At 43.6% G+C, this 14,918-nt stretch overlaps 1 protein-coding gene across 3 annotated transcripts in view; it reads right to left on the bottom strand.

Moving 5' to 3' along the window:
• The window catches only part of Anapc5 (anaphase promoting complex subunit 5), a 33,625-nt gene that overhangs the window by 12,519 nt on the left and 6,188 nt on the right, over positions 1–14,918 (bottom strand). For 2 of the 3 annotated variants that reach the window (XM_021631358.2, XM_060382407.1), the window contains exons 5-11: positions 13,730–13,796; positions 8,215–8,316; positions 7,211–7,401; positions 3,659–3,740; positions 2,927–3,016; positions 1,247–1,428; positions 88–223 (exon numbers count right to left, since the gene is read on the bottom strand). In XM_021631358.2, coding sequence (XP_021487033.1) covers positions 88–223; positions 1,247–1,428; positions 2,927–3,016; positions 3,659–3,740; positions 7,211–7,401; positions 8,215–8,316; positions 13,730–13,796 — 850 coding nt within the window. The remainder of the gene's footprint in view (positions 1–87; positions 224–1,246; positions 1,429–2,926; positions 3,017–3,658; positions 3,741–7,210; positions 7,402–8,214; positions 8,317–13,729; positions 13,797–14,918) is intronic. The other variant, XM_021631359.2, reaches the window with a different exon arrangement.

Below are 14,918 nucleotides of genomic sequence, written 5' to 3'. Positions count from 1 at the left end.
CTGCTGAGATGTACTTGGCCTCCTTTCTGGTCAGGTTTCCTCAGAAACTCTGCCACAGCAACAGCACAAGCTAACACACCAGCCCACCTGTTCTGCATGTAGCTCTGCAAGGTGGCAGAGAGCGACGGCAAAGGACTCCGTGTTGTTCTGCTGCACGCCCGCGTTCACGGACTCCAGGCTGTTCATGCTCAGCAGCATCTGGGCTTGTTGCAGGGCCATGGTGCTGGATGAGGAGAGGGGACAGGTTCCCCCTTAGGCAGCAGACCCAGGCTGCCCCTGAGCCATACCCTACAGTTAGCCTCAGTGGACTTAACCCTTGCAGTTCTGGATGTGTGGAAGCAACTCCTCCCCAAGCCAGCTCTCCTGCTCTCAGGCCGAGGAGAGCAGAAGTATCCTGGGTATGCAGGCCCCAAGGAAATGTAGAGTACCTCACAACTGGGAGCACACAGCACCCAGAACCCCACCCCCCACCTCCCCACCCTCGATGTTCCCTGAGGTCACAGGATGCTAATTAGGTTTCACGGGTAAATTCAGACCCGATGCCATCCTGGCACCGGCTGCTCTGGCAATGCAGGCAGTGGCCAGTGTCGGCAGCTGTTTCAGAGCACACCGTGCCAAAAAATTATCTGAAATACAAAAACAAGACTGGTAAAGAGGCGCTTCCTTTCATTACGGAATTCCTAGAAATAGCAGACCATCTCGGGGAACGCGTGATCGAGACAGGGCTCCAGAGCAAAGTCTGGTTCAGAAGTTTACTTCCAAACTATGGGGGTGCTGAGTGGAAAACAGATAGTGGCTGCAGACAGCCAGAGAAAACACCTCAGAGAAACAAACTTGTCTACACAAGCAGCTGTGGGGAGGGGGCCCTGGACTTGCACGAGGAGGCCATGCAGCATGCGAACAGGAAGTGGGGAGGTCTCAGCTCAGGGTCAGGTGCTCTAGCTTTGAGCCCCAGCTGGTCACTGGTCAAGTACACTCACGATCCTGAGATCAAATGTGTGAACCAGATGAGCGATCACCCACCAGTTATACACAGAGCAGCCGGGAAGAGTAAACGGTGTACGGAGGAAAGACTTTGCCAAGTCCATGCAGACTATAAAATGTCTCCAGATGATGAAGCATTTTCTCTAATCCCCTCCATGAACAACTTCCAAAGGGGACGTACTTGCACAGGACCAGTTTGATAGCTCCTGCTTATCACTAAGGCTCCACCTCCGTGGCTCTGGCAGTCTGCCCGGAGACCTACCTGCGGCCGTACAGCCTCCAGATGGCCGTTTTCTGTGCAATGCTGATATCGATAAGCTCCGACAGGCTGTGTTTCCAGTGCAGGAGGTCGGAGTCCTTTAGGGCATCCATCAGCTTGTTGGCCGTCTTCCCAGCGAAAGCTCTCTGTTGAACAAGGGACTGTATTCCCAGGGAGGCGAGGTACTAAGGGGACAGATATACCCACGACCCAAGATAGAGATTACATGACAGAATTTGTTTCGCTCTTCAGAAATGTGGTGGATTTCACATTTCAGCACATGCACAGTGACAGCTCTACTTAAAGGAAAGTACCTACAACCTGACCTGAACCCTGACCCATGACAAAGATATGTTCCTGAAACTCTAGGGTTGAGAGAGAAGCAGAGGGTACATGGCCAAGAGCCAGGGCTTCGGCATTAGGTGACCTGGACTTAGACACTGCCTCTGCTACTTACTGTGTGACTTAGGGCCAGTCACTTAGCTTCTTAGCTAAGCCTCAGCTTCCTCATCTGTAAAATGGGCATCAAACCTATCATAGAGAATTGTGGTAAGGATTACAATGAGATAATAGAGCAAACAGTGCTTGGCACATTAGTTAACAGGAGATTAAAAAAAAAAAAAAAAAAAAAAAGGATGCCTGTCATGAACAACAAATTATCTTCTTAACTTCTGGAATAATCAAGAGCAAAAAGCTCAACTAAAAAAAAGCTGTTTAAATCCACAACCAGAGTATATTTAAGCAGTCTCTAAAGAGCTACTTCAATTCTGTCCGTGTATGCTTCCTTTCCCAGAAAAGAACACACAGGTAGTCCTTAGACTGAACAAATATGTACATTAAATTGTTCTCAATTTTGCTGAATTTGCTGCAAACTTTCTAAGAGCAAGGACATAAGCGGTCTCATGGTCTATGGTTGCAGGTTCAACAATGCTAAGACAGAACAACATTCTTCCACTAGCAGTCTAGACCCCAAAGCCAGTCCTACTTCCTGCACAAGACCGAGCCCTCTGCCTTTCCTTGTCACACAGAACGAGAAGAACAGATCTTCCCGGCAGGCTCTCTGTTTAAAACAAGGACCAGCGAACATTCCAGCAGGGGTCAGAACAGATTTTGTGTTCCAGGCCACGTTTGGTCTCTGCTTACTTGTAGCTGCTCTACCGCCCCATCTATCTAAACATGTAAACCTTTCTTGGCTCAAAGGCCAAACACGCAAACAGAACACCAGATTTGAAACACAGGCTGTAGCTTGTCAATGCCTGGCTTAAAATTAAGCCTTCCCAGGGCTGGGATGCAGCTCAGTGGTAGAGCACTTGACTAACATGTGTGAGGTCCTGGTTTCTATCCCCAGTACTAAAAAAGAAGAAAAAAGCCTTTTCTGTCATTTCTCTAAGTGAAAATGTACTAAATGTTGCTCAATAAACTAGAACTAAACAAAGATCTCTTATCAAATTGATAAGCAGAGCTCTCACAGATGTTATTAGCACAAAGGGAATAGAGAGAAACCTATCCAATAGAATTTAGTGGTGTGATTAATAATTAAAAGTCAGGAAATAACCAAGAATGAGACCACGCGTAGAAATACCCACTCTACGCTATTGCTGGTTCATGACAAAAGTGGGTGGAAGAAGAGACAAAGGCTCAACACCACTTATTTTAACAATCTCACAGAAAGATGAGCCTTACCGGTAACCCAAAATGTACTGCTTTCTTCACAGAATGCTCCAGCAGAACATAGCTATCGGCTCTCTTCTGCCCCAGCACATAAAGCCAGCTCTGGCAAGAGATAACCATCAAGATGTGTCATAACAATGGCAATGGCAGATGCTCCAGTGAAACATCGATGTGGACATAAAGAATTTCAAAGGGACAAGATACACCCTCTAAAGTACTGTCTACTATGAATTTTGAGTGTAAATGAAACCTGTCAGGAATATAAAACCTTTATCAAACCCAGGCCGAGATAAACAAGCCATTGATCCACTTTATTTCTGACAGGAATGGAAGCATTTCAGAAGCGTGAAGCTCCCAGTTGGCATGTAACTGAGGTGAGAAGTCACAGGTAATTAAGTGACTTCTGTGTCTGTATAACTTGGCGATTATGCTTTACTACACCAGTGTCTCACCAAATTGCTAGGTAGAATAGACCATTTCTTAACGCCAATGCAATACTTAATTCTTTTTTTTTTCAAGGCAAGTTGTATAGATAGAAAGTGCTTAGAGCAGAACAAATGCCACGAATTAAGAAAGATACATGACTATGGGGAACTTTGTGAATCCTTGTGTCTACCTATGTAGTCTCTCCTCACTGCTAAGGACCTTTGCTCCCACTGCAGAACAATGTGATTAAAACTGGGCCTTCAGGAGGCCAATTCAACCCGTGAGCAAAAAAATCCCAAGACCAGAGGACGGCCTCACCAAACAGTGCTGCAGACACACGTGATCGTTGGACTCCTGGGCAATCCTAATTGCCTCCTGCAGGGCGAGCTCTGCCTGTTGACTAATGACAGACTACACATTAATATCCCATTAACAATCACAAACATGCAAGCGTCGGTAGCAGGAAGCCATCTGCATGCAGTTGGTCTAAAAGCAGGCCTCTAGCTGCAGTTAGAGCTATTTATGGACTGCTTTCCTAGTGGTTGCCCCAATCCCAGGAGCAGGAAACATCCACTGTGGAGGCAGGGACAGGTCCTTCCCAGGGGAATGTCTAGTCAAGGGAATAGTTTTCCTTGCTGCTTCTAAAATGTTTGTTCCAGTAGTCCACAGAACATCAAGGAAAGACTAATATTTTACTTTCCATTAAGTTATTTTCTGCATTGTTAAAAGAAAAAAACAACACTATAAGCAGCTGCTATTTTATCAACTCAGTTTTCAGAAGCATTCTGAAGATTCCTTTCTCATAATTTTTCTCTGCTCCACTGAAAATGAAGACGATCTCCCCCAACCTCTCCATGTCTCTGGCAGTCCAGCCAGCTACTCTCAGCCCTGCTGAACCAGCACCTCTGAACATACCCCATTTTGCAAAGCTTCACTAAATACTACTGTGTTGCTTTCTGTTTATTTAATCCATGTTAATTTTATTTAACTACTCCACCAACCTCTAAATGGCAGAGGCCATGCCTGACACTCTGGGTTTCCCAACAGCAGATGAAAGGATGAAAACGTTACTAATGTTGGCCACTGGCACCTCAGTGTGTAAGAACCAGAAAGTCTTGGATGCCACTTGCTTAAAGAAAAACTTGCACAATGAATTTTCTTCCAACACTAGCAACAACCTCACAGGTATAATTTTAATTAAGTAATCCTACATTTTTCCTCTTAATTGCTTGTTTATAGACTTTTACCTGTTCTGCATTTCCTTCAAACTGCTTTCCACGTTGAGCAGAATGTGATGCCCTACCTAGATCATGAGCTACCTGAGAGCAGGAAAACAGGTCCTCAGCGTCATCAGTTAATACCACTCCACTGAGCAGCAGATGGCCACACAACACTAGGCTTAGGAAAGAGGACTTTGAGAGAACCATACAGTGTGCTACAGAAGGACTAGAGATTACCACACAGAACCTTCAAGAAAGCCAAGCAAACATTTTCAGTAAAAGAGCCTGGCATGGTGGCAAAGGCCTGTGATCCCAATCACTGGCAGGAAGAGCAGGAGTTCAAGACCAGGCTGGGCTACATGAGACTGTCTCAAAAAGGCTAAAAGAGCAAGAGGCAAGGTGGTTTCACATCTGAAATGTACTATATGCCTACTTAGTGTTCCTAGACAGAAGCAATGGCTGCCTAAACTACTCAGAGAGAACACCAGAGTCAGAGTTCTGACCTGGTCTCCATGACCGATTGCTGATTCGAGTCCCTTCTATTTCTCTCACTTACAGAGGCAGGATGCGCACTGCTCAAACAATCCATGAGCTCCTACCCTGGGGCCTTGTTACCGATGAGACTATGTCCTCTAATCACACACACAGGCCACTTGCCTCCCTAAGTCTGTGCTCCAATGTCAGGTCAGCAGACGACAAGCAGGACTAACCCACAACTTTGTCAACTGTGCACGTGCACACACCTGGGGCAAGAGCACTCCTTCCGGCAGCGGCAGCGGCAGCGGCAGCCCCGACACCACAGCTGTCACCAGGCTCAGCAGCAGCAAACACTACAATTGCGTTCTGTACTGCCGTCTCCCTCTGCCGGTAAGCTACACATCAGTGTTTTCCTCTACTCTCACTTCTGTAGTCCCTGGCGCCTACAAGGGTGTGCAGCATGAGTAAATGATCGACAGGCAGCTATCAAAATGGTCAACATGGCAGCGAGGGCTAGACCTGCGGCAGAGACCTTAACTCGGTCTAGGTTCAGTCTCGGCCACGTCATTAACAGTTGTGGTGGTGCACACCGGAAATCCCAGCACTTGGGAGAGGTAGGAAGATTAGAGGTTCAAGGTCATTCTTAGATATGTAACAAGTTGCAGACCAGGTGGAAATGATGAAACCCTATTAAGAGAAAGAAAGGTAGTGGGGGTGGGGTGGAGTTGGCTGGAGCTGTTACTCAGCGATAAAGCACTTAACTAATATTTACAGGGTCCTGGGTGCCATATCCAGCACCCCAAGAAGAGTTTAAAAAAAAATTCTTCCTCCCCCTGCTGGGGGAGCAGCCTTGCCAGGCCACAGATGAGGACAATGCAACCAGTCCTGATGAGACCTGATAAGCTAGGGTCAGATGGAAGGGGAGGAGGACCTCCTCTATCAGTGGACTTGGAGAGGGGGATGGAAGAAGATGAGGGAGGGTGGGATGGGGAAGGAATGAGGGCGGGGGCTACAGCTGGGATACAAAATGAATAAATTGTAATTAACATAAAAATAAAAATTTAATTAAAAAAATTTGATCTAGAGAGAACAAGGAGTTAGTTATTGTAAATTACGATGGAATCTCACATAACCATAGAGTTTGGAGTATCAGTCTGTGTCCTGAATCTTCCTGCTGACACCTGACCTGCTCTGGGCCTGACACAACCGTTTTCTGAGGGTCTGTGCAGCCGTGTTTCTCTCAGCCTGCGTCTGCCAGCTCCACCTGCTTTAGCAGCCACATGTGCAATCCACCTAAGTGCCTCTTAGATGACTTTTTCTACAGGAAGATGTCCATGCACTTGCCTAAATTGTTTTTTTCTCCTGACTACAAGTTCTCGTGGCTTTTTTCCTCAAGACAAAATGAACAAACATGAAAGCCATGTACATCCTAACAAAATCAACCGGTTCTACCCCATTGCCTTATGCAAATCTGTGCAGTCTTCCAGCACCAGACACAGCCTTTCTTACCTTTTTAAACACTGCAGCACCGTCAGTACCTCTAAAAACCCTTTTGGTTTTTAGACCTAATGACCTAACTTTCTCATCACTAAAATGGCTATGTTGTTCTTAGAAGCAAAACAAAAACAAACAAACAAAAACAAAGCCAGGCCCCAGCACTAAAACATGCCATGCTAAGTACTGACACCGGGGCCATACTACCTACGGTGTTTTCCATTAACTTGTGCAAAAAACGTTCACTCTGGAAGCTAGAGAGGAAAGCTAGGAAAACCCAAATCAGCTTCTTTCTTCATTTTGAAAATAAAATTGCTCGTTGTTTTGGGTTTTGTCTTGTGACAGAGTCTTCCACGTAGCACAGGCTGGCCCCGTGTGCAGCGGTCCTCTCACCTCCAGCTCCTGAGGGCTGGGGTTACAGGCACATGACAACACATCTGCAAGACTGGCTTCTGTGCTCTTTATTAACACAGGGTTACACTCCATGGCCCTAGCTAGCCTGGAACTCCCTGTGTAGACCAGGCTAACCTCAAACTCAGAAATCCATGTGCCTCTGTCCCGAGTGCTGGGATTAGAGGTACATCACTACAGCTGACAATGGACGATCTAAAAACACATTTCACGTAACACTGAGGAGCTCGCCTCCCATGTCTGCACAGACAGAAACCGAGGCACTTACTAGTGACCGAAGCGGCAGTGCAGGGCAGCCAGGTTCAGAGCAGCGTATCTCAGACTCCGGCCATAGCCCTCTTCCCCATTACTTTTGCCTTCGGCTCCAGTGAGAATCAGGCGGTCAAAATAATGAAGGAGGCTGTGCGTTGAGCTGAAGACATCTTGAACACGGAGGTTGTTTAAATAGCTGAGGTAATGCTAAAACAAGAAATAATCAAGAAGCCACAGTTTAGCTTAATCTTTTCTCCACAGGCAAAATAAGAGATTCAAAATCCTAGCTTGGCACAGTCCACAGACAACAATCCCATTACATGTTCGTTCAGGTTATGCCACTGGCTGTGTTAGGGCCCGCGAGTAACACAGAAAGGTCTCACAACTCCCAAGCTGAGGTTACTAAGGAACACTGAATGAATGAAAACCTGATTTAGGCACAAATTTCAAGTTAGTTCTTCTAAATGTCCAACTTCTTTTCTTTCTTTTTTTTTTTCTAAATGTCCAATTTAAGACAGAGTAAGACTAGTAAAAATTAGCTACCAAGTATTCTTATCCTTTTGCTTCGAGTCACAGAATTACAGCACTCTTCTAACAGGCAGGTCTTAGCTACTGGGAATAAAATAGAGCTCTTTTGATGTGAAAATCTGATATCAAATCAAGTATCATGAGAAGTTACAGACTAACAGATTTGATAGGAAATTAAATTATTGGACATTTAATTAAAAAAATTTAAGAATGTGCACAAAAAGGAGAGAGGAAAAGATTTTCTCAGCCCCCAAATGTTTTTTATTAATTAGTCTACCATCTCCTGTCCAAAGCCACACCCAAGATGAGTAAGAGAACATAGCAGCAGAGCCTCTGGCCCAGGGATGGTAGGAGCCCTGGAGCCTGGGCCCTGCTGTTACCCTGCCAACTATGTGATTTCTTTTAGAACCTAGAATTTGTGTTGTTCTCTGATATACGGAACAGCACTGACCTTTCCTTTAGACCCAGCAACAAATTCTAGACAACACTCACAGCTTCAGCGAAATCAGGGTTGAATTTCAACAGGTTGTTCAGTTCTTTCTGCAAGGAAGCTGGGGTGAGGGCTTTAGTCTCATCATTCTTCAACAAAGCGGCCTAAAAATTCCAATGCCAATATATTAGAAAGAGACAGTGAGCAGAGAAACACAGCAACGGACACTGCCTGAGTGTTCCCTCTCATCAGCCTCACTGCGGTTCTGAACACACACCTCCAGACTGGCACTCCTCACCCACATGCTCCTTCCAGGCCTAGCAAACCTGGGTGGGTCCCAGTTTATTCTTTTAACTTATACTTCACTTTCTATCACCTAGGTGAGGAAGGAGGTTCTGGAAACCCCTCTTTAGCTGACAGTAGGTTATAGTGCATTATTTCACTGTCATGATGCAAAGCATAGAATGTAAAAACTATCTATGATTTATTTATTTGGTTTTTCACTCTGTAGACCAGGCTGGCCTCAAACTCAAGAGATCTATCGGCCTCCCAATTAATTAATTAATTTTGTGAGGGCAGTTTTGCTATGTAACCCTCCCCGCTGTCCCGGAACTCACTATGTAGATCATGCTGGTCTCAAACTCAAGAGGCCTACCCCACCTGCCTGCCAAGTGCCGGGATGAAAGGAGTGCATCAACAGACCCAGCCAAACTAAATGTTTACACTTAACTTGTTACACAGACAATTCAGTACAATTGTATATAGGCGACGTTTTCTGTAAGTAATGATTATTTTTACTCTTTTGTTTGAGGGGTTCATGCTATGTAGCCCATGCTAACCTATAATTTCTGATCCTCCTGTTTTGGCATCCTGAATGCTAGGATCATAGGAAAGTAGCAATAGTTTCCAATTCTTCCCTTTTTCTTTCTTTGTTTTTTTTTCTTTTTTTCTTTTTAAAGATTTATTTATTATGTATGAGTGCTCTATCTGCATGAACTGCTGCAGGCCAAAAGAGGGCATCAGATCAAAGTACAGATGGTTGTGAGCCACCATTTGGTTGGTGGGTACTGAACTCAGGACCTCTGGAAGAGAAGACAGTGCTTTTAATCACTAAGCCATCTCTCTAGCCTTTTCTACATAGCCCCAGCTGTCCTGGAACTCACTCTGTAGACCAGGCTGACCTTGAACTCAGAGATCCACTTGCTTCTTCCTCCTGAGTACTGGGAGTAAAGGTGTGGGGCACCATGGGTCAATGGCTCAGCCTTTTTTTATCTTTCCTTTTTTTTTTTTTTTTTGAGACTGCAAGTGTACACACAGACAGAACATGGCATACATAATACGTACATCTAAAAAATAAAATAAAAAAAAAGAGAGAGAGAGTTTCTCTATGTCCCCTGACTGACTTGCCTATGGAGATCAGGCCGGCCTCAAACTCACAGAGGTTCCATTTTAATTCTTTTTATCATTATAAAAAATGCCAAAGAATATGAAAAGGCTACAAAAGAAATGTTAGTAATAGTATCCGCTAGAAATAAGATTATCAATAGTTTATTGTATATTTTTTTTTTTCTTAAAAGGATCTGGCCTCAATCTTTCAATCCTCCTGCCTCAGCTTCCTAAGTGCTACGATTATAGTTTAACCATACCTAGTTATAAGAAAATACTTTATCCTAGTATTTTTTTCCACGTGTGTGACTACAGGTATAAAGTTGGGTATAATGGCCTAACTGTACTCTTAGCACTTGGGAGATAGCTGCAGGATGATTATTCCTGGGTTATATACCGAAACTTAAAAATGAGTGAGGAAAGCATGGTAGTGCATGCCTGTAATCACAGAACTCAGGTTGCAGAAGAATTCCTGTCAGTTTAAGGCCAGCTTGGTCTAAAGAACATTCCAGTCCGGATAGACCTGCATAGCAAGACCCTAAGTTGGCGAGGAAGGGAATATAAAAGCAGAGAGTAAGGAAATGGTGTTCGGAGGTTAAGAGCACCGACTGCTTTTCCAGGAACCGGGTTTAATTCCCAACACCCACAAGTCAGCTCACAAGCATTTATGAATTTGACTTCCAGGGGATCTGGCCCCCTCTTCTGGCCTTCAAAGGCACTATATACATGTAGTCCACACACATGCAGGCAAAACACCTAAACACATACAATACAATACAATGTTAAGGGGCTGGAAAGATGGCTCAGTGGTTAAGAGCACTGTTCTTCCAAAGGACTGGGGTTCAATTCCCAGCACCCACATGGCAGATCACAACTGTCTGCAATGCCAATTCCAAGGGATCTTTCACCTTTACACTAACGCACATCAAGTTTAATTATTTTTTAAAATACAATATTAAAAAGACAAAGTAGTGATATAATCTTATAGATTTTTTCTTTTTTTAAAAGAAGAGAATTGGGCTGAAGAGATGGCACTGGCTGCTCTTCTAGAGGTCATGAGTTCAATTCCCAGCAACCACATGGTGGCTCATAACCATCTATGAGATCTGGTGCCCTCTTCTGGCCTGCAGGTCTACGAAACACTGTATACATAATAAATAAATAAAACTTTAAAAAAAAGGGAAGAAAATTATTAGCTGGGCAGTGATGGTGCATACCTTTAATCCCAGCATTCAGGAGGCAGAGGCAGATGGAGTTAGAGGCCAGCCTGGTCTACAGAGGGAGTTCCAGGACAGGCAGGGCTACACTGAGACTTTGTCTCTAAAAACAAAGCAAAACAAAAAACAAACCAAAAACCATGGGAGGGAGAGAGAGAGGGAGGGAGGGAGAGAGAAGGGGAGAGAGGGAGAGAGAGAGAGAGAGAGAGAGAGAGAGAGAGAGAGAGAGATGGGGGTGGGGGGAAGGGCTATGTCTATATACCACATTATGTAGTGCCCACAGAGGACAGTAGAGGGCATTGGATTCCCCTGGAACTCAAGTTAGAGACAGTTTTGAACCACCATGTGGGTGGGTCAGGAGTACAACCTAGGTCCTCTGGAAGAGCAGCCAATGCTCTTAACCACTGAGCAGTCTCTCCAGCTCTGCTTTTTCTTTTTTCTTTTTTTCACATAATTATGAATTATGAACTTTGTCTCATCATCAAACAATCTTTGAAAATGGTTTCTAAGGCAACATTGCTAACTCTCACGTTTATTGCAAATAATTTCCCCCATTTTGTCATTTGCCTTTTAATTAAGTTGGAGAATGTGATGACATGCAAACATTAAGTTTTATGGCGAAAAACCAAGTATCTCCTGCATGGTTTCTCCTTTATGTTCACAAAGGCTTTCCCCACCCAGGGGCAGTTAAAACTTAATATGGTGCTCCTTCTAGTCTAATTACAGCACCATGCGTTTACATTTAACCTTTTAATTCATCTGCAGGGTGTGAGGAGAATCCAGATGACAAGCATCTCTTCCCCACAGCTAATGCAGTCAGTATTCAGGTATGAAACCTGGGCTCCACAGCTGAAGAATTCTGTATGAAATTCACCATGAGAGGTAATTCAATTATTTTAGTTTAGGCTTTTAAAAAAAAATTTTATTTATTTTATGTATGAGTGTTCTATCTGCATGTACAACTGCACACCAGAAGAAGGTGTCAGATCCCAGTATAAATGGTTGTGAGCGAGGATGTGTTTGCTGAAACTTGAACTCAGGACCTCTGGAAGAGCAGATAGTGCTCTTAACCACTGAGCCATCTCTCCAGCCCCAGTTTAGTTTAGTTTTGAAAAAAAGTTTCACTATACAGCCTTGGCTGGCCTGAACTCTATGGAGACCAGGCTATGCTATTCTGGAATTCACAGAGATCTGCCTGCTCCGCCTCTCCAGTGGTGGAACTGAAGGCACATACCACCACATCCAGCTAAAACTCAAATATTACTTCTTAAAATTAAACAACAACAACAACAAAAAATACTACTTCTTCCTGAAGGAAGAAAATTATAAGCAAAATGAAGAAAATCAGAACACAAAATTTTAATTCTATTTTATATTAAAATAGCACAGCAAAAAAATATTTAGGTTATGTTCCCACAATAATAAAACGCTATGGCTCAAAGCTGTAACAAGACATATCTGGAGCAATAAACACCAGGATCTAAACACGTGAAATACATTAAAAAATCAAATAAAATAATATGATTGTCAGCACTGGTTAAGAGTGCTGCTCTTCCAGAAGACCAAAGTTTGGTGCCCAACACTCATATCAGACAACTTACAACCAACCACCTGTAATTTAGCTCCAAGGACTTCCTTTTGTCCTCTGAGAACACTGCATTCACATGCACATAACCACACACACAGACATAATTCATTTTTTAATTAGAAAAAGAAAAAGATAATACAAGCACACTGGTAATCAACAGTCAGGAAGACAAGACAGGAACATTCTGTGTTTAATGTCAGTCTAGGCTCCATACTGAAGCCCTAGCCCAGCTTCAAGATATAAGATCTCTTTTATCTGGATGCAGCATGTTAAATATTTCACAAACAGAGCAAAATATAATTGTGGAATCCCGAGAGTAGTTGCATGGGCATTCACTATACGACACTTTTGTTGGATGCAGTGGCCCAAACCTTAATCCAGTAACTTGAAGGCCAAGATAGGAAGATTGCCAAAACTCTGCAGCCAGCCTGGGCTACATCATGACACCCCATCCCAAACTAACAAAAAGCCCATGGTGGGTATGTGTGGTAGTCAGAGGACAAGTTGTGGGAGGTTGGTCCTCTCTTTCCACCATGAGTCCCAGGACTGAACTCAGCTCAGCAGGCCTAGTGACAGCCACCTTTACACACTGAGCCACCTTGTCTGGTCTTGCACTTTTCTTTACATTTATGTGTGAAAACATCAAAAAGACAAGCTGAGTGGGTATACAGCCCACTGCAATTCCAGAACTAGAAATGCAGTGCGGGAGCCCCAGAGGGAGCTGGCTAGCTAGACTAGCAGCTTGTCGAATTCTAGAGTCAACTGAAAGATCCTGCCTCAATGAATAAAGCTCAGGGCAATTATGAGAGACTCCTGACTTCATGGGGCCTCCACATGCACATGTGTGCACATGGACAATACATACGTCACACATACACATACACAGGGAGAAAGGTAACGGGGAATATAACTCAGAATGCTCCAGTGATTGCCCAGCATGTGCAGGACACTGGGTTCCATCCCCTCGATATTACAACTAAACACGTACATAACTGCAGAAAGAAAAAGGCAAACCCCAATTACCAAGGTAGGAGATGTTGGTCACAGCCCACTGTGAAATGCACCTGCCTTATAATGTTAAAACAAGAATAAAGTGCTACAGGCAGGCAAGGACCAATTGCTGCTACCCTTTAAGAGGGACAAGAGAAACAAGAACAAGTTTCGCAACTGCTACTTTTCATATATTCGTATATTTGCAGAAGACCCAGATTTGGTTCCCAGCATCTACATGGCAGCTCACAGCCATCTAAAACTACAGATGCAAATAAATGTATTTATTTATTTTTGCAAATAAATACATTAACTTCACATGGACATGATAATACAGAACATCATAGGGCTTAATAAAAGAAACAAAGCTCATAATAAGTTACATAACTAACATACCTGCTGAGAAAGAAAAAATTCTGCTTGTTTTTGGGACAGAGGACCACTGCAAGATACTTCCTCTTCTCTGTAAAATGAAAGCAAATGAAATAATAGAAAAAAAATTATACAAGAGTAAAAAAGGTAACATTTACAAATCATGTAAATTCTTTACAAGTTCAGGCAGATTACGGTCACACACTCCTATAATTCCTGTCTCATAAGGCTGAGACAGGAAGAGAACAAGTTCAAGAGCAACCTGGACTACGAATTATGAAGCTATTAGGAAACAAACATCAAAATGTAATGAACTCAGGAACCAAACACTTATCGGTAGATCTATGTTTACATGGCATTACTTACAACAGTTGAAACATGAAAGCAACTCAATTATCCATTGATAAACTGTAGATAAGCAAAATGTGGTATATACATGCAACGTATTAATCAATATATTAATCCTTAAAAAAAAAAGTTCTCAGGCTGGAGAGATAGATCAGTGTTTATATAACATGTGTTGCTCTTGCAGAAGACCCAGGTTTGATTCCCAGCATCTACATGGCAGCTCACCTCTAACTCCAGATGCCTTCTTCTGGCCTCTGCAGGCATCCTGTACAGCACGGATGAACCTTCAAAACACTGCATCACATACAGCCCTCTACCACAGCTCCCCCACTCCTAGCACTCTTTATCCAGTGTCCCAATCTTTCTTTAAGACAGGATCTTGCTACACAGCCCAGGCTATCCTAAAACTCACTACCTAGCACAGGCATACCTGGAACTCATAATCCTCCTGCCTCCTTGATTATTTCCTATTCGCTCCCCACTGTTGGAATTATACCTACCACCAAACATGGCTTCTGTTTCATTTCTTTACCTCGATGACTTCCTTAAAAATTTTATCTCACTATTTTAAATTTACTTCCCTATCTATCATTTGTCCATCCCTACCTACTGGCATGGGATTTTATCCTCTTTGCAGAATAAATGGCACCAAGCATAGTGCCTGGCATGTAGGAAGCACTCAGCAAACAGTTGCAGGATAGCTGAGTTTGGGAGATTAGGCTACCAGCAAGAGAAACAAGATAGAACTAACTTAGATGAAAAGAAGCAGTGACAGCCTCCTGCAGTCTCAGGACCTTCCCAGTAAGCTCACAAGTGTACTCTACAGACCTGCGCTCCTTTTGCAGAACATGAATGCTGCTGCTGA

This window comes from Meriones unguiculatus, chromosome 4 (genome assembly GCF_030254825.1).
Source record: "Meriones unguiculatus strain TT.TT164.6M chromosome 4, Bangor_MerUng_6.1, whole genome shotgun sequence".
In the NCBI taxonomy this organism is placed as follows: Eukaryota; Metazoa; Chordata; class Mammalia; order Rodentia; family Muridae; genus Meriones; species Meriones unguiculatus.
The sequence above is the reverse complement of the archived record's forward strand: the minus strand, read 5'-3'. Positions and strand labels throughout refer to the sequence as shown.